This window comes from Pholcus phalangioides, unplaced genomic scaffold (genome assembly GCF_987345545.1).
Source record: "Pholcus phalangioides strain wild (caught in Gottingen) unplaced genomic scaffold, Ppha-v1.0 ptg000009l_1, whole genome shotgun sequence".
In the NCBI taxonomy this organism is placed as follows: Eukaryota; Metazoa; Arthropoda; class Arachnida; order Araneae; family Pholcidae; genus Pholcus; species Pholcus phalangioides.
The window spans coordinates 37,401,909-37,427,925 of NW_028301602.1; the positions used below are offsets into that span (position 1 = coordinate 37,401,909).

The window sequence follows — 26,017 nt, forward strand, 5'->3', positions numbered from 1 at the left end:
ACCAACTAAGGAGGGGGATGATGGAGGAGAGACAGAAAATTAGAATGGATAATGATGTAAACTTCGAAACTAGATACGGGGGCGGAATGTTACTAGAGAGGAGAGAAAGGCAACAAATTGCTTTAAGCGATTTGAAAGTGCCGTTGTCGTGGCAGTAAACAAGTGGTCGCTGTTAGACTTGTGATAATGTGCGCACTGAAGTGCAAGCCCGTTTCAAAAAATCGGAACCGTAATGGTAGAACAGACACGCATACAGGAACGAAACTGGCCATCGAGGTCCGCGAGCAAGAACGCAGCAGCCCAGGTCTTCTAATGAGGGTGCGTCGTTACAAAACAGGTGATGGCCCAAATTATTGGTTACCGTGGGGCTTCGTTTCTTTACATTTGAACGAATATTCCTTAAATATGTTTTGAGAATTTTCCTCTACAAAATATTGATCTGAAGTTTTCTCGTCAACTTAGGAGGGGGGGGGGGGATGATGGAGGAGAGACGGAAAATTAGAATGGATAGTGATGCGAACTTCGAAATTATATATATGGGCAGAATGTTTCCAAAGAGGAGAGCAAGGAAACACATGGAAATGCACTGCGCGATTTGAATTTGGCGTTGTCATGGCTGTAAGCAAGTGGCGTCTGTAAGGCTTATGCTAACAATGCGCGGTCTGAAATTTAAGTTCAGGCCCGATGCTTGTAAATGGTCGGGAGTCCGAGAATGGGATAGTCCAGGCTTTCGAACTAGAAGGCATCGTTCTTGAAACCGAATTTCTTGGGTGCCGCAAATTATTGGTTGCCGTGGGGCTTCTTTTTTTTTTAATTTGAACGAATAAAATGCCTTAAATTTTTGTTTCAAGAAGCTTCCTCCTACAAAATAGATTGTTTTCTCGTCAACTAAGGAGGGGAGGGGAGGGAGGGGGATGATGGAGGAGAAACGGAAAATTAGAATGGATAATGATGCGAACTTCGAAATTATATATATGGGCAGAATGTTTCCAAAGAGGAGAGCAAGGAAACACATTAAAATGCACTAAACGAATTGAATTTGCCGTTGTCATGGCTGCAAACAAGTGGCGTCTGTTCTTATGCTAACAATGCGCGGTCTGAATTTCAAGAGTAAGCACGGCGCTTCCAAAACTCTGAACGTAAATGGTCACGCAGGGGTGCGTACAAGAACGGGACAGTCCAGTCCAGGCACTCAAACTAGGCGTCGTTCTAAAAACAGAGTTTGCTGAGCGTTTCAAATATTGGTTGCTGTGGGGCTTCGTTTCTTTAAATTTGAACGAATATGCCTTAAATTTGTTTCGCGAAGCTTCCTGCTACAAAATATTGATCTGAAGTTTTCTCGTCAAATAAGGAGGCGGATGGTGGTGGAGGATGGACAGAAAATTAGAATTGATAATGGTGCGAACTTCGAAACCAGATGCGGGGGCAGAATGAAAATTGCATTAAGCGATTTGAAAGTGCCGTTCTCGTGGCAGTAGACAAGTGTCCGTTGTTATACTTGTGCTAACAATGTGTGTGTACTGAAGCGCAGGCCGCCACTTGTAAGACTCGGATCGAAAGTGGCCATCCAGGTCCGCAAACAAGGACGTCGAGATCCTGCAAAGAAGCTTGCCGTATATTATTGGTTACCGTGGGGCTTCGTTTCTTTGCATTTGAACGAATAAATGCCTTGCATTTTTTTGTTTCAAGAAGCAGTAAACAAGTGTCCGCTGTTATACTTGTGCTCCACGTGGATCGGAAAAATGTTTTGAGCAACTAATAATGCATACGCGAAATGAATGCGTAGATACAGCGATAAAGCCAGTAAGCTTATTTGAATAATAAAACAAGACTAATTTTTCCCCTCAAAAATCATTTATCGATCAACGACCCAGAAAAGAATTTTTCGACGTTATCTGTCGAGATAAAAGATGGAACTAGGGCTTCTGATTCAGATTAAAAAAAGAAAAGAAAAACGATATAAGACTGAGTTTGCGGAGAATATTTGAAATGGGATCAAAACTATATATATATATAGGACCTCATATTTTATATTGCATCTCTCCAGAGCTTAATTAACTTCATTTGTTCAAGAAAGGGAGAAAAAATTAATTACAAGCCAAAGTATTTCGAAGACAAGCTAGGCCACCGGTTGATCGGTAAGGTTAACATGCAATTTTTAAACGATTTGATTTATTTACGTATGTAACTTTTATGGATGCCATTATCTTACCATCACAAGTACACAGATTTAAGATATAGCAATGAATACTCAGTTATATGTTATAAAATTGTGTACATTTTACGCTGTGTTTCAAAAGTTAAAACTGCAAAACAATTTCGAGTACATTCCTACAGAAAAAACGAACAAAACTAAATCTTGGAATTACAGTAAGAATTCATTTTTTTGGCCGAAGAATACGCTAAAAGTTAAGTGAATAGGGGGCCTATAATTTCAAATCATAAGCTCATGGGAAAACGATGACCAATTTGGAGACATTAACGAAATAAAACCGAAGAAATATATATATATGATCAAGCAGGGTTCAGGAAAAGGCGCGTATTTCAGTTTAGTGACGAGAAACGTTTTCAGAGTGAAAATCAAACCATAATTTAAAAACTAAGAATCACACATTAGAAAAGTAATAGCTGATCTGAAAAGAAGAAGAATGAAAGAAAGTAATGCAATCAGTGATTGTCTGGGAGACGCCACACTTCCTAGATAGCTTATGTAGATACATAGTATCTTGGGCAGGGGGCAGGGGTCTTCACCCCCATGGCCAACCGACAACATTTTTGTGGCCCGCCAAGACACCGATTAGTGGAAAATGAAATCAGCATTCCGCTATCTGATACTTTGATCGTAAATCTCATTCATTTTGGACATTTTTTCTAATCTTGCGAACAGTTGATATACCTAAAGAAAAATCAAATCTTGACCAGAATTCCTATACTGACCAGTTTACACTTTAAATCAATAAGATAATAATTTATTAAAAATTTCGGAATTTCATCACAAAATATTTTATCAATAGTGGTCGAGGGGTAGAGAGAACTCTAAATTTGTCTAATTAATTAATAATTACTTAATGATTGCTTATTAATTAATTATTGATAATTATAATTTATCTACGCATGTTTTTTTTGCAAAAATAATTACCACTAAGGGCAAAATAAATTAAGTCACCAGCAGAAGTGTGTGCTGCCCAATCCAAGTGATTCATCCCGCCACTAAATGTGGCCCATTAATTAACTTTACAAAAATATTAATGTGGTCCTCGGTGCGAAACACTCAAGACCCCTAATCTAGGGGACATCGGTGCTCAAACTTTTTCCATTTGTGACTCTTGTGCTACGAAACATTTTGGGAATTAGTAGTCACGTAGGCCTAAATAATATTGGTTCGTGTATTTTTGAATCTCACTCATGATGGAATGTGTGTTTTCTTGAAACTAAATACACTTATTATTCGACTTTGAAAATCATTCCTAATATGAATAATAACAATCTCATTCCTAAGATGGACATTCATGCATAGGAATGAGACTTTTTGTTGCCAATCATCATGATGCTAAATTTCTTCCTCACTCGCATAACTAATCATTGATCATATTTGTCGCACCACGGTCATTCTCTGCACACGAGGGCTAATTAGACCGGGATCTACAATTTATTGCCGATTCCGAACGGCAGGGTTGTTTTTTATACTCGTCGAGAGATTGGTGCGCTGACCCCTCGATGGGGGGACTCCCTGCAGTCATGTCACCATTTCTGTTGTACCCCTGTGTCAGGAAAGTTTTCTGACAAGGACGAACCGGGTATCGAACTCGCGACACCTCTAAACATCCTTTGGTACTTTAGGCGAGTATTCATGTAATATCAATGTAATATAATCGTATCAATGTCAGGTTTGTTAATATGATTACGGATGCATATAAGGCATGTAGTAAGTAATGGCGTATTATATTGTGTAATCAGCAAATGCTATGTGCAGATTCTCTATGCGGTTGGAGTTGAAACGTAGAAAAAAAGATGCTTTCCTCGGTTGAATTTAGTTCCTTGGTTGAATTGAAAGAGAATGCTGTAAGGAAGATGAGTTTCGACGCATTGAAGTATTTCATGGCTGCAGCTGGTGATAACGAAGAGCGATTGGTGAATGAAGAAGCTTTCAAAAGGTATGAATTACTTTTTATTGTCAATCGTTTTCAGAAGATACGAAGCAGGTTTCTTTTCTATCGTAAAGTACGGCTATTTCCGCTTCCATCAAAAGTTTTAGTGACATTACATTGCTGACGAGAGAAGCAGTAGGCCTATGTCTATTCCTATGTCAATATTCCATACATGTTCAATCCATGGCCCGCTGGCCGAATGTGGCCCTCGAAGTCATCTGATGTTGCCATCGACAAATAACCAAACCACTGGACCCTCGAATAACTCAAATCCCTTAATGGCCCGTGTCACATTTCCAGGTCATTTAAGCTAGCACTCGAGTGGCGCAGTGGTAAGGTAATCATCTTCCACTATGAAAGTTACCGTCAAGGTCCGCGGGTTCGAAGAAACAAGTTCTTTACCTATCGATCGTGGGGTGACCATCGGTAGATGGCGCTTTATTTCCCACCCAACTCAACTGGTTGGTGGTTTTTATTAATTATCTTTCGTCGCACCGCAGTCATTTTCTGCACACGAGGGCTAATTAGATCGGGACCTACAATTTATTGCCGATTTCGATCGTCAGCCTTTTTTTATTATATCCCCGAGAGGTTGATGCACTAACCCCTCGGTGTGGGACTCCCTGCGGTAGCAATCTTTTTCCGTGGTCATGTCACCGTTTCTGTTGTACCCCTTACTGATTAGAAATTACCGTATTGCGATATATGACCGGAGTTGGCGTGCGGTAAAGTAGATCATTTAAGCTGGTAACGGTGTGCATACCAAGATCTCTAAAGTGGCATGTGGTATATTTGCAGATTACTTAAGTGGCTGGAGGGGTACATTTCGAAATCTCTAAAGTGGCACGTAGAGTATTTGCACATTATTTAAGTGGCTGAAGGCACACTTCCAGATCACTGGAGTGGCCCACGGCACGTTTCGCGATAACTGGAGAGGCCGAAGGCACGCTTTGAGATCAATTGGGTGGCCCGTAGCACACTTACAGATCACTTAGGTGGCCCGAGACACACATACAGTTCACGGCACGCTGCACTTTTTTAGATCACTGAAGTGGTTTTTGGCACATTTTCAGATCACTTAAATCACTCGCGACACATCTCCAAGTCACTTAAATTACCAGCGACACATTTACAGATGTCCTAAGGCACATTCTCAGATTATTTAAGTGGTTCGAGGCATACTTCGGAACCAATGAAGTGGCTCGCATCTGCCCAAAAGGTTGAGCACGCTTGTTCTTATCATATCGTCCTCCTCCTACTCCTCAGGGGCGCTGTAGCCCAGGTCGATAAGATACTCGCCTAAGGTACCAAAGGATGTTTAGAGGTGTCGCGAGTTCGATACCCGGTTCGTCTATGCCAGAAAACTTTCCTGACACAGGGGTACAACAAAAATGGCGACATGACCGCAGAAAAAATTGATACTGCAGGAAGTCCCCCATCGAGGAGTTAGCGTACCAACCTCTCGATGAGTATAAAAAACAAGCCTGCCGTTCGGAATCGGTAATAAATTGTAGGTCCCGGTCTAATTAGCCCTCGTGTGCAGAAAATGACCATGGTGCGACAAAAATGATCGTCCTCATGCTAGATGCATAAATGTGCAAAGCGGTTCTAACCCTTCCTTTGGGTACAACACAAACTCCCTATGCATTCCTAGAAAGAAACTGACTAACGGTGTCTGGATCGAACGGAAAGAATGATTAGTTCGTCGTTCACAACACTGTGTAAATTACCGAACAACCACATCATGATCCGTTCGCTGATGTATTAGAATTACAGAAATTTCGAGAAAAAGGTAATTTATATTTATTTCTGTGGAAACTCTGCACATTTTTTTTTAGGATTTCCAAGTGTATGGGATTTCATCTTGTAGGTACCGAATTCTTCCATCCGTAATGAGAGACGTGTCTGAAGTAAGCGCCGAAACAAGTCTGCTGGGTACCAGGGTCAGTTCCCCCATCGGCGTTGCACCGGTTGCTCACAAACATCTGGTGGATTCTCTAGGAGAAATATCTACGGCTGTTGGCAAGTAATCATAGGTTGTAATTTATATACATAAAATTGATTATCTGAGTGTGTGTGTGTTCTCTATACAAATCTACAATTTTAGATTTATCGTCGCCAAATTTTGCATGTATACCAAATGGGACCGACTTGAACGATAGGCTACTTTAAAAGTTCGTCAGAGCAGGGCAAATGCCCGAAATGGGCGAAAAACTGTCGGGCAACAATAGTTTTTGGGCCTCAACAATCACTTTCGGCGGTACACGACGTTTGGACGTCGTACCCAGCACGAATTAGGTGTTGACCACCCAACTTCGTGTAAATTCATAGACGGCCTCCGGACTGTGCAGAAATCGACCGATCAGCGTTTATTAAAGAACACATTAAATGAATAAGACATTAATGATCCCTCCGATTGTCCGACGTCCAAACATCCTCGTGTCCAAATAGCTGCGTCCAAACAGCCGCGTCTAAACGTCCTGCTCCGCACATTTCTTTAATGCTGCTAGTATTATGCATGATAGTTCATGCCTTTGTCACTTTTCAATTCTCTCAGTAACTGAAGAAAACCCGGGCAGCGCCGGGTATTATAGCTAGTTATGTATATACATGAACGGTAGCGTATTATTTATCGTTGTTTAAACATCTACCAAATATTAGATTTTCTTTTCCGCGACCAGAGGCGAATTTATGTGTTTTGCCGCCTGTGGGCTACACAAAATTTTCGCTCTTTTCCCGTTCTGGCCTAATTTCTTTAACAGCCCACTTTGTGCTCCCCTGTAAATACGCTTCTGTCTTCAAGTCACTCTTTTTGCCACTCACATGGTTGGTCACTCTTTTGGTCTTTCAGATAACCTGTTCCTTAGCTATGTCACTCCCATGATCATAAACTCTCTAGGTTACTGTTTTGGTCACTCACTCACCTGATACCTCGATCTCTATAGGTCGATATTTTAGTTATTCACATGCTTGTCGACAGATTAGCTAAAGAAAGTACAATGAAGACTACCATCACTGTGAATAATCGAAGTTCCAGATTCGAACTTTATTAAATCGTGACAACATGATCCAGTGGCAACTCTACTAAAGGTCGTGCTACATATCACTTATGCCCGAAGGTAAGCTGTAGACTGACCGAACACGGCGCTTTTGGTTATTATCAAGGGTGGAGACACCAGAAAGATGACTCGTGTATTTCGTGGTGAAAGGTGTGCAAGAAGACATGTGTACGATTGCCGTTACTGGAAAAGTGAAAGAGAGACAACCGTACCTCCGGATAAAAGCAATCGATATATTAACTCTTTTAAGAAACAAGGAAATTTATGAATTTTACATAAGAGTCATCAGAAAATCAATGGAGATATATCTCGAATATTGGTGAAGAATAGTGGAGGTGGAGAAGAAAAAAGGAGAAGACAACTTTTGCTAACTATATTGCGAATAATAATGTGTGAATACTGAATTTTGTGACATTTTGATTTAAGTTTTATATTTTTAAGTTATCCCATAAGAAATTATGGGCTCATATTTCATATTTATTTCTACAGAGCGAATTTGTTGTTTTTTGCATAATGCGCATAATCTTTCTTTTCTTTGTAAAACCCAAAAAGTTGAGGGGGATTATTATTATTTTATTTATTTATTTTTCCTCGTGAACACGTTGTTCGCTTTGATGGTGTATTTGAATCTGTCTAGAGGTCTTATGTGATCTTTCGTTTTTAATACTGTTTCCGGCGATTTGTTGATAGGAGAAGCTCCAGGATATCTCGCTACAAATTAGTAGCAACTAAGATACCCCCCCCCCCCAGAACTTCATAAATTTTGATCTATATTTTGTCGAAGCCCTTGATTTCCACGTTCCACATCCTTTGTTATTTATTTAGTTATTTTGTTTATTGTTGTGAATTGATTTTGATGTAACTTTACTCTTGTTTGTTGTTTTTTTGATATAGAGTTGGAGAAGTAAACGGAAAAGGGGCGGGGAATGAATAAATAGGTAGCTTAAATAACCTAAAAAAAATGGATAGAAAAAATTATTATTTTTTAGAGATAGCTCTGAGAAAATTGGACTTTTTGTGCCGAGAGGGATTGATCTTGAAATGTTGAACTTCAGGACCCGCTGTATGCCTCTAGGGGCGGGACAGCAATATATGATTGATTGACATGCTTGTGCACACACGCTAGGTCACTCGTTGGGTCGCCCACGACCTCATTTGTTGTTTTTCAAGTCAATCTTTTGGCCGCTAACCTGGTCTCTTGCCGGCCCCTATATTACTTTTTAATTCACTCACATGCTTGTAAAAACTCTAGATCAATCATTTGGTCATTGGCTGTGACTCTCTGGGTCACTCATATGCTTGCAAACTGTCTAGATCACTCTTTTGGTCACTCGTTGACGTAGTTCCTCGCTCTCTAGACAGAAGTGGATTTATGGTTTTACCGCCTTTAAGCAAAACTAATTTTGCCGCCTTTTCCCTATTTTAAAATTTATTTTGACCACTCATTCCTAAAATTTGACGTCCTTAGCTATAGCAAATACGCCTATGACCGTGACATACATAAAGATAATACATTTTACAAACTCAATCGAAACCCAAGAGTTCGATGGATAGTAATGTATGCAATCATATGTCTTATTCATGAGTCACTTTGTATGAGATCTTGAAAATTGTCATACAGTTTGCAATTGGCGGTAAAGTACGACTGTATGGGCTTTTTTTTATCTTTCACTAAGCACGATATGCGTTCGATATAGCGTTGCCGTATGAAATTAAATTATTTATGCTTGTTTGAATTCCTTCAATATTTTCACAGCTGCGTGTGAAGAAGGCTGTCCATTCATACTGAGCTGCAAGTCCGTCACGGATGCCAAAGAAATTTCGAAGAAAACCACGAGTTGCGTGCGATGGATGCAACTGTACATTTTCCGGGACAAGTCCCTGACTGAGAATCTGGTGAAGAAAGCTGAGGTTAACGGATTTTCTGGTATTGTAGTGACAGCAGATTCTCCAGTTGGGGGTCAGTGGAAAAGCAAAGTGCCACCAGCATTGCCAGCTCGTTTGGGACTTAATCATGGGTCTGTATGACTTTCATTTACCGTGTAAGCGAATAATTTTCCCATCATTGGGTTCTTTCTTTCAAACCGGGAACAACTCCGTTTATGGGCAATATGCTACAGAGGGAGGTGTGCTGGAAGCGTGAGCGTGTGTACCTTACGGTCTGAGTGCGTATCTAGTATTGTGTCTGATTTTTCAGACTTCGTGCCTCGAAGTTCACAGAAAACCAACTTCAGCCGACCATCACTGTAGCACCGGTGAGTGTTCGAACCCGAGTCCTGGCGATGCAAGTCCGTCACTATCTTCATTGGGTTTGACTTATCATCAAACTTGTCTAACAGCTCCAAATATATTTTTATAAGTTTTGAATCTAAAAGATTATTTATTTTTCCTGAACGTTTCTAACTCTAACAATTTTGAAAATTCGAATGAATTCACTATTCATCTATCACGAGCCCAGCTAGCTCTGCACATAACAGAGAGCTTTCCCCGATAACACGTTTTCCTTCCCCCCCATCTTGTCAATGAAATGCCAGTGTGCGGAATCAGCTTTTGTTCAAAGTCTGGTAACGGAAGGGGAGAGAGTGGATGTTTTTCTTTTTCCTTCGAGGTAGTTTAGGATTTATTGCATACAGCATAAATAACAGAAAACGATAGTTCCTTTCAGTCAGCAAAAAAATATTCGTCTTGAAAATAGGTGACTATTTTTCTAAAGGATTTAGTGATTTCCATTGTGGCAGTTATAATGTGGATCATTAAAATTTAAAAACTCCTTAAAGGGTTAATGTCCCAGAATGCTGAGAGAGTGAAGATGTAGCCTTAAGCTGGTCATAATGGAGAAAAATAATTTCCATTTATTAAATCTACAGAAATGATACATATTTGAAAAGAATCAAAACTGTTCAAGAATAATACTAATGAAAAAATTATTAAACGTTATTTGGAGTAAAAAAGATTTTGACAAGCAGTATTTGTATCGTTTTTCAGAGTAACGGTCAAACCAGTGATGTTCAAAAATCTTCTCGATCCTTCCGTGACTTTCAAGGATATAAAATGGCTCACGTCGATTACGAAATTGCCTGTTATTGTGAAGGGCATCATGACAGGTAATAAATGAAAGCTTTCTAATCTTTTAAATTAACGAAAATATGGTAAAAACAAGGGGTGAATCATTCTCAGGAATTTAGTTCTTTATTCTCAAAGAAACAAAACTAAAAACGCGAGCTGAGCATTTTTGCACATAAACATTAATTAATTAGACTTTTATTTTTTTGTCTTGTTCTGGCAATGTGATGATAACCAGATTCGAGAGCTCCGAAATGACGACGCACGCGCGTGCTTCTTTGGCAACGTCATTTACCAGTGGCCACAATAGATGACGCCACCATACGAGGAAAGACTAAGAATAGTTTTGCAACTAAAACAAAACTGCTCTTCTGTTTTTCTTTTATGAGTGAGTTGAAAGAAAGGAAAGAGAAAAAAAGTAGCTCGTGTGAACGAGCTAAAATAGCTTGTGATCTGCGCTACGATACGAAGAGATACGGTTTTTCTTTTTTTGCGAATTTGGATGGAGATTCGTCAAAACATGTTGATATGTGTGCATTAAAATCTCAGGGTGGGCGACCAGAGGTGGCGACCAACCTTCATTCAAGCTGTGCCCGTGAGGCGAATTCTTCCCGAGTAGCAGCAGCAGCAGTTTTGGAAACGGTGTCACAAGTTGCCGCCACCTGTCTTCCGAATTAGAAGGGATAAATTGGCAATCCATATTAATTGTATTTATGTATGATAGGTCTGATACTCGTTGAATTAAAAAGTCTCAGCAAGTAATTTTATTCTTCAAAGCGATTCTAATCGAATCTAAAGAAGAGTAGAATAAAATCGGGCATCCGAAAATAACATTTTTCTTCGTAGACTTGAGAAGTAACTACTTTACGGACTTTAATCGGTCAACGAGTTTTAGGTAATCACAAAAAAAAAAAAAAAAAAAAAAAAAATCAAGAAAAATGCAGTTTTCACCGAGTTTTTCCTGATGCTTGGGAAAATAACAAAGAAACTTCATAGCATGGATATATACTTCTTTTCTTTTTTTCTTTTTTAAATACCCAGATAAAAGTTCCCATTCGATGATGATGTTCGAGGAATAGCAAAAAGAAAACCGACCCACATATTTTCTAGCAGAACGATAATGGACGTTGGAAAAGAAAAATCTTTCTTGATTGAGGAAAGGGAACAAAAAATAAAAAAATCCCTTGAGATTTTTCTTTTTATCGTGACCTTTTAATGAATGTATCTTTTTATTTAGTGTTTTTCTTTATTGGGAAATATTTTCTTTCGCTTTCGGTTTCTTTATTAGGGTCGGACGCTGTCATGTCACTGAGGAATGGGGCATCGGCCCTGATTGTATCCAATCACGGGGGAAGGCAAATCGATGGAGTGTGCCCTACGGTAATAACATTCTTTATATTCTTATTTCGCGATGGAAGTGAAAGAAACAAAGACAGAAAAATATTGGTTGATGACTATATCAACTTAATTGCCTTCATCATCTACTGAATTAAGATGCGTCTTTTTTTCCCGCATTCTTTTCTATATTTCTTCGCTATATTTCATAGAAATAGCTTCGGGATGTTGGTTTAGATCAGGGGTTCTTAACCTATGGGGGGGTCGTATGGGCTTTTGAGATGCGTCGTACCAATAAATGCACATTTCGGTTATGAATCTATTAATTGCGCCACTGGTTTCACGGGCCCATTTCGGGGGCATGGATGGGCTGAGACCAGTTCTAAAGAACCCTTTCTGAGACTCTTTTTAATGTAAGAAATTCGTAATTTAAGAATTAATGAAAGAAATTCATAATTTAAGACTTAATTAAGAATTTTAAATTAATGAAAGAAATTCATAATTTAAGAATTAATGAAAGAAATTCATAATTTAAGAATTAATGAAAGAAATTCATAATTTAAGAATTAATGAAAGAAATTCATAATTTAAGAATTAATGAAAGAAATTCATAATTTAAGAATTAATGAAAGAAATTCATAATTTAAGAATTAATGAAAGAAATTCATAATTTAAGAATTAATGAAAGAAATTCATAATTTAAGACTTAATTAAGAATTTTAAATTAATGAAAGAAATTCATAATTTAAGAATTAATGAAAGAAATTCATAATTTAAGAATTAATGAAAGAAATTCATAATTTAAGACTTAATTAAGAATTTTAAATTAATGAAAGAAATTCATAATTCAAGAATTAACAAAAAATAGTTCAAAAACTGATGAGAGCAATAATTGAAAATTAATAGTGGCAATAATTCACAGAATAATAATAAGAACAATAATCACAGAAATAATTCAAGAATTAATTTAAAAAATCACAATGTATGAAATAAATCATTTTAAAACTAACAATGCGGGGCCCCTTCTCAATTCAGGGTGGCTCAGACTATGTTAAATGACTGGCTGTTTCCGAAGAGTTCGGAAACTAAACATTTTTTTTATTAATGAATATTCATTAATTAAGCATGTAATATTTAAATTTTAAATAAAATCTGACACTTGTGTGAATTTATTAACCATTTTTAAATTTGAAATAGACCCACGGGTCACGAAGTCGATTGTGTCGTTGATTTTTTGGTCGCGGCTGAAAAAAAAAAAAGTAAAATAGGTTAAGAACTTCTGCTTTGTCTGTGCTCCTCCATTCGACTTGATCCACTTTCGGCATCCATGCTATAAAATTAATCTTCATCAATATAACAAATTTCATTGATTCGAACTCATTAAAATTTAAATTACTTATATTTTGCCACTTGAATAAAGAATTTTTTTTTTCTTTTCCAGATCGATGTCCTCAGTGATGTTGTCGATGCAGTGAAATCAGAATGTTCTACAGCTGAAGTGTATCTGGATGGAGGTGTCAGAACCGGGACTGACGTGTTCAAGGCTTTAGCATTGGGTGCAAAGGCGGTGTTCATCGGAAGACCCGTTATATGGGGACTGACGGTTCAGGTGTTTCAACAAAATTTAATTTCAAAATTAATAATTTTTTCCTCCATTTTAACGTGTATGCGTGTTTTAAATCATCTTGCAGATCGAATACGGTGCATCTCAGGAAAGTTGGCGCAACGGAACTACATGGTAGGCAAAAAGTCCGCAGAAACTTTAAGCAGGGCTGGTATCCCTAGGTCACGGGAATTTTTTTGACAGGAAAAAAAAAAAAAAAACTAAAAAAAGTTGCCGATAGGTAGTACTGACATATACAAGCCAAAGAAAAGATAAGCAAATAACGAACAGAATGCCTCCAAATCGTTTATTACAGCATTATGTGTTCCACATGACCACCACAGGGGATAAACACATTGCAGGCGAGTCACAAATCCAGCAACGACGGAGTGCAGCAGGTCCGGATGCCTCCACGACACCTTTCGGCGGATCGCATCTTTCAGTTCCGACAGATTGGATGGATCGGATCGATACACCTGGGATTTCAAATATCCCCATAGCGCCACCAATTGGCTGTTTTTTTTCCTCCTGTCTTAAAAAAATTCCCGTGATCTAGCGATGCTAACCCGGCAAAAAATTGGTTATTTCGGTTATTTTTCCGGTTTTTATGAATTTTTAAAGTTTCTACGGACTTTTTGCCCACCCTGTACTTTAAACGCTCAGACATCGTGAAGCCTGAAGTCTGATCTATACTGCGTACACAGGAAAATCCTTTGATATTAGGTCTCCTTGTTATTTGGATACTATTCCCGATTGGAAGTCCAAGCTCAACGTTTCGCGAGTTATTCCACGATAAAGGGACTTTCCTATGCACACTGTACGTTTTTGGTATCTACAGATAGATACAAATTCAGCGGTATCTTATTAGTGTTGGTATGTATTCTGGTTTGCGTGTATACCAGGCGCACGGTACATTTTTATGGCAAAATTGTTTTACACTATATCAGCAGAAGCAGATTAAGGTCGTTTGAGGTGGCCCCGAGCACAGAAAAAAAATATAGGATCTTCTTAAATTAGAAAAAAAGTGTAAAGTTGGTGTTTTTCGAGGCCCTTCAGAAGTCGGGGCCCAGAGCGCGCGCCCGGTGTGACCGCAGATAAATCCGCCTCTATATATAAGTATGTATAATGGAGATGTGTGATTCTCGGTTCGACAAATCCCATAAGTAGTCCATTTCTTCAGCCGCCTTGTTGACAATTTGCCTGTTAAGGCATTTATATTTATATGAAGTCTTCTCCAGTTTTACTTAGCAGCGACAGATCAAATTACTATATTGTAGTCTGAAGAGATTTAAAAGACGTATTGGCGTTGAAAATCGCTCCAACATTTTTTTTCATCCAAACCTAACATTGACATTCATTGAACTATCAGTCATTTTATTCTCCCGGGTGGACTCATTAAGCTGATACAGTGGAACTTCGGTTAACGAATGGTTTGGTTAGCGAGCAGTTGATATAACGATATGCGAACGATGATCCGCATTACGAGCAAAAATTTTGCGCTTTATTTATTTATTGTCACGTTTTCACAACTAAGCTGATGGTTTTTCGCTTACGTACACACACACGCGTGCACTGTGGAATTTTAGGTAATATTCTCCTCTATACAGAAACCGGTCAGCGTGCCTCAATGGAAAAATTTAGCTTGACTGTTCACGATACGAAACGATACGTCACATTGTAATCGCGCATATGTGCGCTCGTTTTTTATATAAATTCTGCTTGGCCAAGAGTTAATCGTAGACGAATTGATGGACCTCCATCGCATGCAACAGCAAGATCTTGTATTGAGGGTATGTTTTTCTGAGGAAAAGAGAAGTGAGGAGAAGTTCCTCACTTTTCAAATGTGAATAGAGAGATGCGTAAAATGTAGGAATCTGTGCAAAAAATTCTGTAGAAAAGTACCAATGAAATAGAAATGCAAGCAATAAATCTGCCTAACGACAATGCAATTTCCCATCCCCGAGAAATCCTAAAAGAAGGCAAGTGCCACATTGAATACGTTCTTTTTAAAATCACCCAAAAATAATGCAAACAACAGCGAGTCCGTAAAAATTGTTCAACACGAGATAGTCCTCTTCTCTGTCGTTGTTTAGAGTACGTTAATTCGTATACATTATCGTATCGCATATTTGTTTATGGCGTTATTACATGATATATATTTTATTGTATTATATATATTATAATTATTATTACATTGTATTATTGATTAAATGCCGTTCTTATTAGTCATTTTTATGTGAATGAAATAATTTTGGAATGAATTATCGTGTTTTCCTATTTCCCTGGGGGGGGGGGGGGGAGTTTGATTCCAATAATGAGCGATTTGTATAACGAGCACGTTCACGGAATGAATTAAGCTCGTTAACCGAAGTTCCACTGTATTTGTAATTTAAAGTCACCATTTCAGAGAATTTTGTTTCTTCAAATTCCAAGACATGCTAATAATCGAGAAAAACAAGACAAATAAATACATTTTTTCCTTTTTTTGTGTGTGATGGTATTTCAAGGTAAAGATCGAAGTTCAAAGAGCATTTGAGAAGCTAATTAGAAAAATGTTCGCGAAAAATCAAGAAAAGCCTTTTTTCAATTTATTTCAGAGTAATTCTTTCTGGTTATGTGATTCTTTATATTATTTATGTGCGTGTGCGCATCTTTTATTCTGTAAGTTTTTCATCCCGGACCTTGAATGTATTCTTTAAAGTGGCCTAGGTGTCAGACCTTACAAGGAGAACCGCTAAATGAACGGGATGATGAATTTCTGGCTCATTCATTCGAACTTTTTCACTCCTCTTCTTCACGATTTGTATCTGGTGCTAACATTAGCGTTTCGTCCATCTCCGAAATTCAATAGGTAGAAACCTTCACACGTGAAGTGATGCAGCGTTATTCAGGTGTTTCTGAAATTTCGTGTAAGCCACGCTGACGAATGCAATTTCCGTTTTCATTCGAGCCGAATAAAATGTTGTATTGATGAAGAGAAATGAAAAATATCTCAGAAGTACTATTTCGATGTCATACCAAGTAGAATGAAAACTTTCAAGTTTTTTCGTTGATGAGCACGGGTTACATCAAATTATCAAGAGAAGAGCACCCATGTAACGTTTCTGGTATATGCTGAAACTCAAATCAACATGAATTATTGATATCATATTGAACGGTTTAATTCGGGTGTCGATCAATACCCAGCAAACACGAATCAAGACAAGCATCCAACACCTCGTCACATACACTCCAACACACACACACCGTCTTTCTCCTTCTGTTATCAACACGAGAACAAAATCTGTAATAGGGTTTAAAGAAGCAAAATATCTTATTACTTATTACTACTGAGAACGTAAGTTGTAGCAGGAGAATGTATTGTATAATTTTGCCGTAAAAAGGCAATCTCTTGGTGGTTAAGGTCGGTGGAGACATACATCGTTGGTAATGGTGCTAAAATCGAACAGTTGTGACATCATTTAAAGGTTACAAATATTTACATTGACCACATATTAGGCGTAATAAAATTTTCCAAACTGTCCTGCGGTATTCCTGGTCATTTATTCCCGGGTGTGCTTTACTTTCATGTTTCCCACTAAAAAATGTTCCTTTTCGGAAGTTTGTGAGTGTGGTCTTGAGACGCACTGTTTCTTATTTCGTAACATTTTTTTCGATCAAACCTCATATGTGAATATCATTTTCCATACATTCGTATGACTTCATACGATTTATATGACTTCATATTGGTATCCGTGTTGAAAATTTGTTTGTAAATTCTTTTTACACATTGAAGGGTGGAAAAGGGGTGAAGAAAACTTTACGGATATTGAAAGATGAACTCTTATCAACTATGCAGCTTGCAGGTGAAAGAAAAATTCTCTGCCTGTTTCATATTTATTTTCACTTTTTAATGAATGTTTTTTCGTTTTGATAAAAATGATTAACAGTGATTTCATTACACTGATCTTGCAACAGGAGCAAAGAACTTGACGGAGATAAAAAAGAGCATGGTTCTACCATCCAGTTGCTGTTGCCGATGTCGCCTTTGATGAAGATCGATCACGAGCATGATTCATTCCATTCTATTTTATGTTTCTTTAACCCTTTCAGACTTGAGCATTCATTTTTTGTAATGTTTTTGCATTTTTGATACTAAAAAAAATGAATTAAAAACATAAATTTCAGTGTCTCAATTTTTTTCTTTCAAATTTTCAAGTTTTTATATATTTTTCGTGAAGAAATAATCCACTTCATTCAGATTCTTTTAAACAAGATGATATAGGGTATATTCATCTTCACATACAATTTTTTTTCCGGGATTTTATTGCTAAATTTTATGTAACAAGTCAAACTTTTCTCAGAGACACTCTCTCCTGGAAGCCATCCTAAAAAACCCCCTGAAGTTTTAATTTTAAGTGCTGCCCTCTAGTGAAAGCCCCCAAAGTTCATATTCACCATATTTTTATACCAAAAATTACACAATCCTTTAAGTTAGGACTTGACACCCCTAAGATCAACAGAAAAAAAAAAAAATCCCTAAAATCAAAAGAAAAACAACTTATTGACATTACGAGCTATACGAGGTGGTGTGATAACCGAGTTTGACTATACTAAAAATAAAAAAAAAGATGAATTTCTTTGACCCTGATATTTCTTAAATTCTTCACGATGTCCTAATTTTTAATCTTTTCTTGCATTCAATCGGTCATCCATGTTTATTTTTGCGGTCTTTCTTCTTCTATTATTATTAAAAAAAAACACAGCGAACGCAGCCTCATACGCTGTCTGAAATACGGCACTTTTCCATTTTTTTTCAAGGTATATTTTTGTAATTCTTTTTGAAGAAAAAAATATTCAGGTCGAATTTGCTCAGCAGTAAGGATTTGAATGAGTCCAGTTAGACGAAAAAAAAAAAGGAAAAGAAAAAAAGAGGGAATATGCGTCAGGAGCTGTCATCGTCCACCCCCCCTTTTTTGACGATTTCTTGCTGATTCGGATGACAAGTCTCTGTTTGTTCGCTGAAAACAGTGACTTACGAATGTGTCATGATACATAAGGCGACTGTTTTTAACCTTAGCGGGATAATTTAATAAGAAGAGTACTGACAGAAATAGGTTGGTCAACAGATACTTATTGTTTACTAGAAGCCATTAATTTACGATCTATTAAAAGACATTCGAAAGGCATACAGAGAAACGATGTCACTCTAAGCTGCTCATACAAAGTGCGGAAGACTGGATATCATTCTCTGTAGTATATGTCGTCATCAGGGGCTATTGTCTTTGAGAGCTATTAGCCGAGATAGTATATATAAACCACACATGCACCTCGTACACATTCCTCTGCGGAATTTCTAACAAAATCGGTACTTGCCGAAATGTCAGGGGGGGGGGGGGGTTCGGATTTGCTGACTTTTGATGACAAGGGGGGGGAGGGGGGTTTGGAGGTTGCTTACGTCATCAACCACCCCTTTTTGAAGATATGAAATATTCTAAGCTGCTGACGAAATTTTACTGACGGGGGGGGGGGGGTCAGTGTTTTGCTGACTTTTGCTGACAAGGGGGGTGGGGAGGGGGTCAAAAATGGCTGAAAATCTGCTTACGTAATGCTTGAATGGACCATTATGTATAGTGCCGCTATCTGCCATAAATTATTCTAACTATGAGTGAAGTGTAATGATTGAATAATTGTACCGTTGCAGGCTTGTTGCTCTCTGCAGCGAGACTTTTTAAAGGAGAGATCAACCCCCCCCCCCCCACATTTGCGCCACGAAGTTAGGAACCACAGAAAAATATCTGCATCCGACCACCACTGCGGTGTATTAGCTGAGCTAGGAGGCTGCCCATGCACAGTTCGTCCAGCGTTTATTTTTGATCTAAGGGGAGAAAATGTCAGCCCTCTGTAGCTTAATGGTAGAGCACTCACCCGGGCCGTGTTGGGCGTTCTTCAATTCCCCTTCAGAGACGTGTGAATTTTCTTTCCGAATTTCCTCTCCGCTTGGTACCCAGTCTTTCTCACGTTGTAAGAACATGTTTAAAAAAATTAGTTTCAGGACATAATGATAAAAGAAAAGAAACATACTCTTCCCATAAGTGCCAAGTCTGTAAGACCAGGCATGGCCCAGGCTCTGTTCCATGGGGGATATAAGCCCGAAGGGTTGGGCCACGCTAGTTTGGAATTGCAGGGGGCAGTTGGCCCTAGTGGCACTCTTGTGGAGGTAGAAAATTTTAAGAGAGACAAAATGTATCGTTGTTAAATCCTCTCATAGGTGGAGATAGACTTTAAAGTCTGGGGAGGCACGATGATTATTGCTAGTGGAGGGCATGATGATGATAATGTGATGTCAATTCATATACACACATATACATTAGGTCAGTCGGTTCCACCAATAGCTATGGCAAGCCACCGTGCGAGCGTGTGGGCATCATGATGGACTCGTATCGCGAGGGCCCGGGTTCGATTTCCGTAAGCTGGTTTTCTGTGGTTCCCATCTTCGAGGCAGGAACACGAGCTGATTTCTCCGTTAAAAAAGTCTCATTCTATAGAGTAACTTGCCTACAACGGTACAAGTATCAACTCATTGCACTGCAATCACAATCTGAAATATAGATATGGCAGCACTAAAATTTCATACAAAATAGTAGATAAGCACTGAAATTGTTAAATACACGTCCACTTCGGCTCCACTTCCAGCACAAATCATTTGATACTCTACTGCTATTTAACCGCACATTTATCTCGTACACATTCCTTTGTAGAATTTCTAACGTACATATCAGAATGTGTATTCTTAGTGTATGTATGCCCCTAACATATTTATGTTGTCCGAGTTGTGTTTGTTTCGTGTTCCAATTATGCAGTCAAACTTACCCGTTTGTAAATTAAATTATGTTTGCTCCCCTGACTCCTAATTACGGTCTAGCTAATAGTCTGAATTGTCGAATCATTATAGTCACGATATGATTCACCTGGGAGGCACCTGAATGGACCAGATGTGTGGTATTAGGCTAGCGTGGAAGATTCGGTCAGGCCATTTGCAGTTTGGCAAGAAACTGTGACAAATGTTGTCGAGTTATTGAATCAAGTTTAGTGAATGTGGAGTTAAGCTCTCTCTCTCTCTCTTTTAGCGGCATCTCGTCTCTTCATAAGCCTCTTATTTTAGCACTGACAAGCCCAGATATTTTGTAAAGTTGATTTCTCAATGTTACCGATATCGGTAACGCTAGAAGAACATGGAACTGTATACATACAATCCGCCTCAAAAGTTTAGACACTATAGATTTTTAACTGCGCCATGGATGCCGTTTCAAATTTTGATTTCACTTTTTTTTTGCTTGTGATCAGAATGCAAAAAACCTACTTTAAACTTCAGTCATTGTCGAGGAAAATAAGTTTTGGATTTTTTTTAACTCAAAATTTTGAAAAACAGCTGACTCAAAAGTTTAGAAAAACTTCCGATTCTATATAAATTTCGAAGATTGCTTCTCTATGGCATATCAGAGACGTGATATGGAAAGTGGAAAGCTATCGGATTGGTTTTCATTTAAAAAAGTTGCCAAAGCAGTCGCATATTTTCTATGGTGAAATCCTTCGAGTACTTCATTTGAAAGCAAAAAGAAAGGCGTTTAAAGGGATCGCTATTGCTCTGAGCAGGTCGAAATGAAGTGTCGAACATGTGTTTACTCAACGTGTGTCCCAAAAGCCAAAACCTGGTTGTGGTAGGCAACGCAGTACCGTTGGAAGATTTGCTTCAACGCAAAAAATGACTTTGCATGGAATTAATGAAAGATCCTGGAGTGAAAACTGCAACAAATACAGAGTTCACAGACATCAGAGAAGCTTGCATTTGACTCATAAAAGAGTGGTTAGGAAATCGCCTGTCACAAGGAAGCACCAAAGAGTGGTGAAGAAGACAAATAACTTGGTATCATATTTAGTGGTGCGAAAAACAACAACACTTACATGTTACAGACGGATGTTTTCAGCAAACAGTAAGATGGAGCTTCGATAATGGTATGGGCAACATTCGCTTCTAATGGTCAGGCTTCCTTAACTTTTAAAATTGGTCGTCAACAATCTGATGCTTGAAGGAGATCATCGAGAACAATATCCTACTGATTGGAGAAGATTTAGGAGGACCAAACTTGACATTTCAACATTATAACGTGTTTATTCAAAAATCTGTTGCCACAAAAAAGCTCTTTAATAGCGAAAATGAACCGGCTTTAGACTGGGCATCGATGAGTCCTGACATGAATCCTATTAGGAATGTATGGGGCATACTTCCGATAAATGTGTTTGCAAATGATATACACTATTTGACTGTTGATGACTGAATGAAGAGCTCTATCGAGGAAGCATGGTACAGTTTTGATGTTGAAATCCTACAAAATTTGGAGGCTAGTATGTTCGAGGTTGTTAGAAAAAAAATGAAAAGTCTATTAGCTATTAAAAGCCTGTAATTTTTGTAAATCTGGATTTTCTCTAAACTTTTGAGACGGCCATTTTTTGTATTTTCGATACTATAAATATTTTAAATGTTGTTTCTAGAAATTTTTCCCTATAAATGTAGATATGCTTCGGGTATTATCCATTAAAAGATACTAATTTTACTCTCCGTATTTTTCTGGTTATTTTAAGAAAAGTGCATTATCTAAACTTTGAGACGGACTGTATCTTTCCTTCGTTTCTGTACTCATTTACGATTACTACCCTCCTAAACATATAAATAAAACGGTGGTTTCATTAACCTAATAATGCAAAAAACACAGAGATAATCTTAAAGAAGCCCTGCATCCTTCTCGAAAACATTGCCGGTACAGAACTGTGAAAAAAAAAAGTGCTCAAACTATTCTGTATTCATCAAAGGAAAATAAATAATAAAAAAAAGGGGGAGGGGAGGTTGTCTCTTAAATCATCAAATCACGGATCAAGAACAGTCTGAGTATTTTGCGAACAGCACAAATAAATTTCGGAGCTACTTAAAGCCTTTACTTCCCGTGGGAATAGCCTAAGGCTACGATTTGCTTTTGTGTGTGTGTGCATTTTTCTTTTCTCTAAATTTAAAAAGAAAATGTTTATGGAGATAATCTTCAGAAAACAGGCTTGATCTTTCGTGAAACTAGAACATGCGGCGAATGATTCCAAATGACAGCCGTTTTAATAAAATCCAGAAAATTCATTCGGAGGAGGAGAAAAGATTTCTCAATATTTGAAAATATTTTCTATCCATATCTGAAATTTAAAGACACTAAAAATACCCTCTTCTAAAACCAATTTGTCATAAATAGCCAACGGTTGTGAAGCATGGATAGATCGGGCTATTGGATATCCAGAGTGAAAGTTCCACTGAAATGTATACATGGTGTCTATATACACTGAAGAGCCAAAAAAAACTGGTTCACCTGCCTAATATCGTGTAGGGCCCCCGCGAGCACGCAGAAGTGCCGCAACACGACGTGGCATGGACTCGACTAATGTCTGAAGTAGTGCTGGAGGTAATTGACACCATGCATCCTGTAGGGCTGTCCATAAATCCGTAGGAGTAAGAGGGGGTGGAGATCTCTTCTGAACAGCACGTTGCAAGGCATCCCAGATATGTTCAATAATGTTCATGTCTGGGGATTTAGGTGGCCAGCGGAAGTGTCTAAAGTCAGAAGAGTGTTCCTGGAGCCACTTTGTAGCAATTCTGGAAGTGTGGGGTGTCGCATTGTCCTGCTGAAATTGTCCAAGTCCGTCGGAATGCCCAATGGACATGAATGGGTGCAGGTGATCAGACAGGATGCTTACGTACCCGTCACCTGTCAGAGTCGTATCTACACGTATCAGGGGTCCCATATCACGCCAACTGCACACGCCCCATACCATCACAGAGCCTCCACCAGCTTGAACAGTCCCCTCTTGACATGTAGGTTCCATGGATTCATGAGGTTGTCTCCATACCCGTACACGTCCATCAGCTCGAAGCAATTGGAACCGAGACTTGTCAGACCAGGCAACGTGTTTTCAGTCCTCAACAGTCCAATGTCGATGTTGTCGGGCCCAGGCGAGACGTAAAGCTTTGTGTCGTGCAGTCATCAAGGGTACACGAGTGGGCCTTCGGCTCCGAAAGCCCATATCGATGATGTTTCGTTGAATGGTTCGCACGCTGACACTTGTTGATGGCCCAGCACTGAAATCTGCAGCAATTTGCGGAAGGGTTGCATGTCTGTCACGCTTAATGATTCTCGTCAGTCGTCGTTGGTCCCGTTCTTGCGTGATCTTTTTCCGGCAGCAGCGATGTCGTAGATTTAATTTTTTACCGGATTCCCGATATTCACGGTACACTCGTGAAATGGTCGTACGTGAAAATCCAAATTTCATCGCTACCTCGGAGATGCTATGTCCCATCTCTCGTGCGCCGACTATAACACCACGTTCAAACTCACTTAAATCTCGATAACCTGCCATTGTAGCAGCAGTAACCGATCTAACAACTATGCCAGACACTTGTTGTGTTATATAGGCGTTGCCGATCGCAGCGCCGTACTCTGATTGGTTCCATATCTCTTTATTTGCATACGCATGCCTGTACCAGTTTTTTTGGGTCTTCAGTTTACAAATAACCATTTTCGTTGTTTTTTTTAATGGCTGTAGTATTTGAGATATAGTAGTGAAGTTTGATGTGTGTTACACAAAACAAATGCTTCTTAACACTTTCTTTGTTTTTAACTCAGCAGCTGAGGTTTTTAAGGCCGAAATACACTGCACTGACGTGCCAGTGTAATGTGTTTCGGACTTTAGGAGGTATCTGAACCTTTTAAGCTTTAAACATTCCTCCGGAATTGCGTAGGAGACTTGATGGTCCTCTAGACACGTGAACGAGACTTTTGGTGATTTGCTTTCGTGCAGCATCCTCTATCGACAAAAATTTGAACTCTTAAATTTTTTACCGAAAAAAAATTCCCCTTCGTGAGAATAATTGGAAATCACTGATTTAACTTATGGCCATGAGAAGATAACGGTTGTTTTATAGTAGGTGAGATAGCATCACACAAGAAGAGAAAGTTTGTTCTTTTTTCTTCTGCGAGCAGACCACTCCATAACATACGAATCTGGATATGCGCAGGTTCTACAGTTGAAAAACACACGCTGGGACATTGACTCATGTCACAGTTGGACCGGTAGTAGGATCTAACAGCATCTTAGGATGTTGGTATTCTTTATCTACTTACCCAAAAGATCAGATATCAGCTTTTTCCAGACAAAAAATTTTTTGGTTATGAAAAACCCGGAGGTACCGGGATTGTGAAAAATGTATATAAACAAATATAAGCAACTCTCTATATTTAGTGTAAATAATTAGATCAACTGCTAAATATCAAATTATTGTAGATAATATATATTTAATCAAATAATCATAATTAACCGCAATTAATAACACAAATTCGCATTTACCAATATACAGTTGAAGCTAGATTTAAAAATGAGGGTGGGTAATATATGCAATATATATGATGAATAATTAATGTTAAAAAAACCATTAATTATAACTTAATGACGATCTAACAGGCTGATGAAGTGACATTCTGTTACTGTCCTGCTAAGTGCCTTTCTATTTTTATTTCCCCTCCTGCCTGCTTAAGCTTTTTTTTCCCTCCAGATTAATAACCCAATATGGGTAATATTAAACTTTAAGTAGTTTAAAAAAATAATAAAATATACAACCATGGCGAAAATCGCACTACTAGTCCAGGATGGCTAAGAAATGACTCAGGGTATGCACTGTTTGCCAATTTCAGTCGGAACCCACAGGCCACTATGACATATTTAGGATTAGGATTATTTTCGAATATTCGGCTTTTGGTGTGCCATCGGACGGTCACATCAAAATGAGAAGGGTCAATGGTCGTCACTGGTGTATCGAACTTTTATTTCTTTTAAACAGAGCACAACCAACACCACCTATAGAACAAGGCCTCCGCACGAAGCTTGTGACGTCAATGAAGAAGGCCATTTCTCCTATCGCCATTGGATATACTGCAAAAAAAAGGTAAAGATATCGCATGCGTCGTCCTGCTATATCCAATGACAATCGGTAAAATGACATTCTTCGGTGACGTCACGAGCTTCGTGCGAAGGCCTTATTCTATAGTTGGTGTTGGCACAACTCCGGTCTACAACACGGGCAATTTACTATCGAGTGAGTTATGCCGGAAGTACCACCGTATGTACCTAACAGTCCGAGTGCGTATATAGTGTTGTGTCTGATATCTCAGAAGTGAGTAGAGTGGAATGATAGAATATTTGCACCATTGTAGGCCTGTTGCTCCCTGTGGCGAGACTTTTTTAAAGGGGAAATCGACTCGCGCCTCGAAGTTGGTAACAACAGAAAACCAACTTCAGCCTACCACCACTGTGGCGACGGTGGGGGGTCGAACCCAGGTCCTCGCGATGCGAGTCCCCCACTATGACCACCCGACCACCACAGTAGCGGTGTATCGAACCGTTGATTGCTCAGTGAAAGAAGAGAAACTTTGATTGCTTTTACCATGATACGATCGGCAACTTTTCGGTCGGCACGTATGCATTGAACGTGATTTAAAGAAGATAAATAATGAGCATAGATGTTAGATTTTATTTGGATAAAAACAAGTTATATTATTATCATCACGTTTTATTACCAATGAATTAATACAATTATAACATAATTATTTAATTGTTTTTTTTGTGTCAGTCTCGAGTATCGCGTCGCACAAGCACCGCGTTTCACGAAACGTCCATCAAACAAGTCCACTGCTATTCGTCGAAATCTCGATCTCGTAGATCCGCGTGGAACACTGCCAAGG

At 38.7% G+C, this 26,017-nt stretch overlaps 1 protein-coding gene across 1 annotated transcript; it reads left to right on the top strand.

Moving 5' to 3' along the window:
* The first annotated feature begins 1,986 nt into the window (after positions 1-1,986).
* On the top strand, positions 1,987-17,377 carry LOC149083019 (2-Hydroxyacid oxidase 1-like). The gene is made up of 9 exons (XM_089236779.1): positions 1,987-2,138; positions 3,974-4,154; positions 6,019-6,174; positions 8,929-9,225; positions 10,193-10,311; positions 11,559-11,650; positions 13,047-13,214; positions 16,984-17,053; positions 17,166-17,377. The coding sequence occupies exons 2-9, from the start codon at positions 4,012-4,014 to the stop codon at positions 17,237-17,239; spliced, it is 1,119 nt and encodes a 372-aa protein (XP_089092905.1). The 5' UTR covers positions 1,987-2,138; positions 3,974-4,011; the 3' UTR covers positions 17,240-17,377.
* Positions 17,378-26,017: the final 8,640 nt, after the last annotated feature.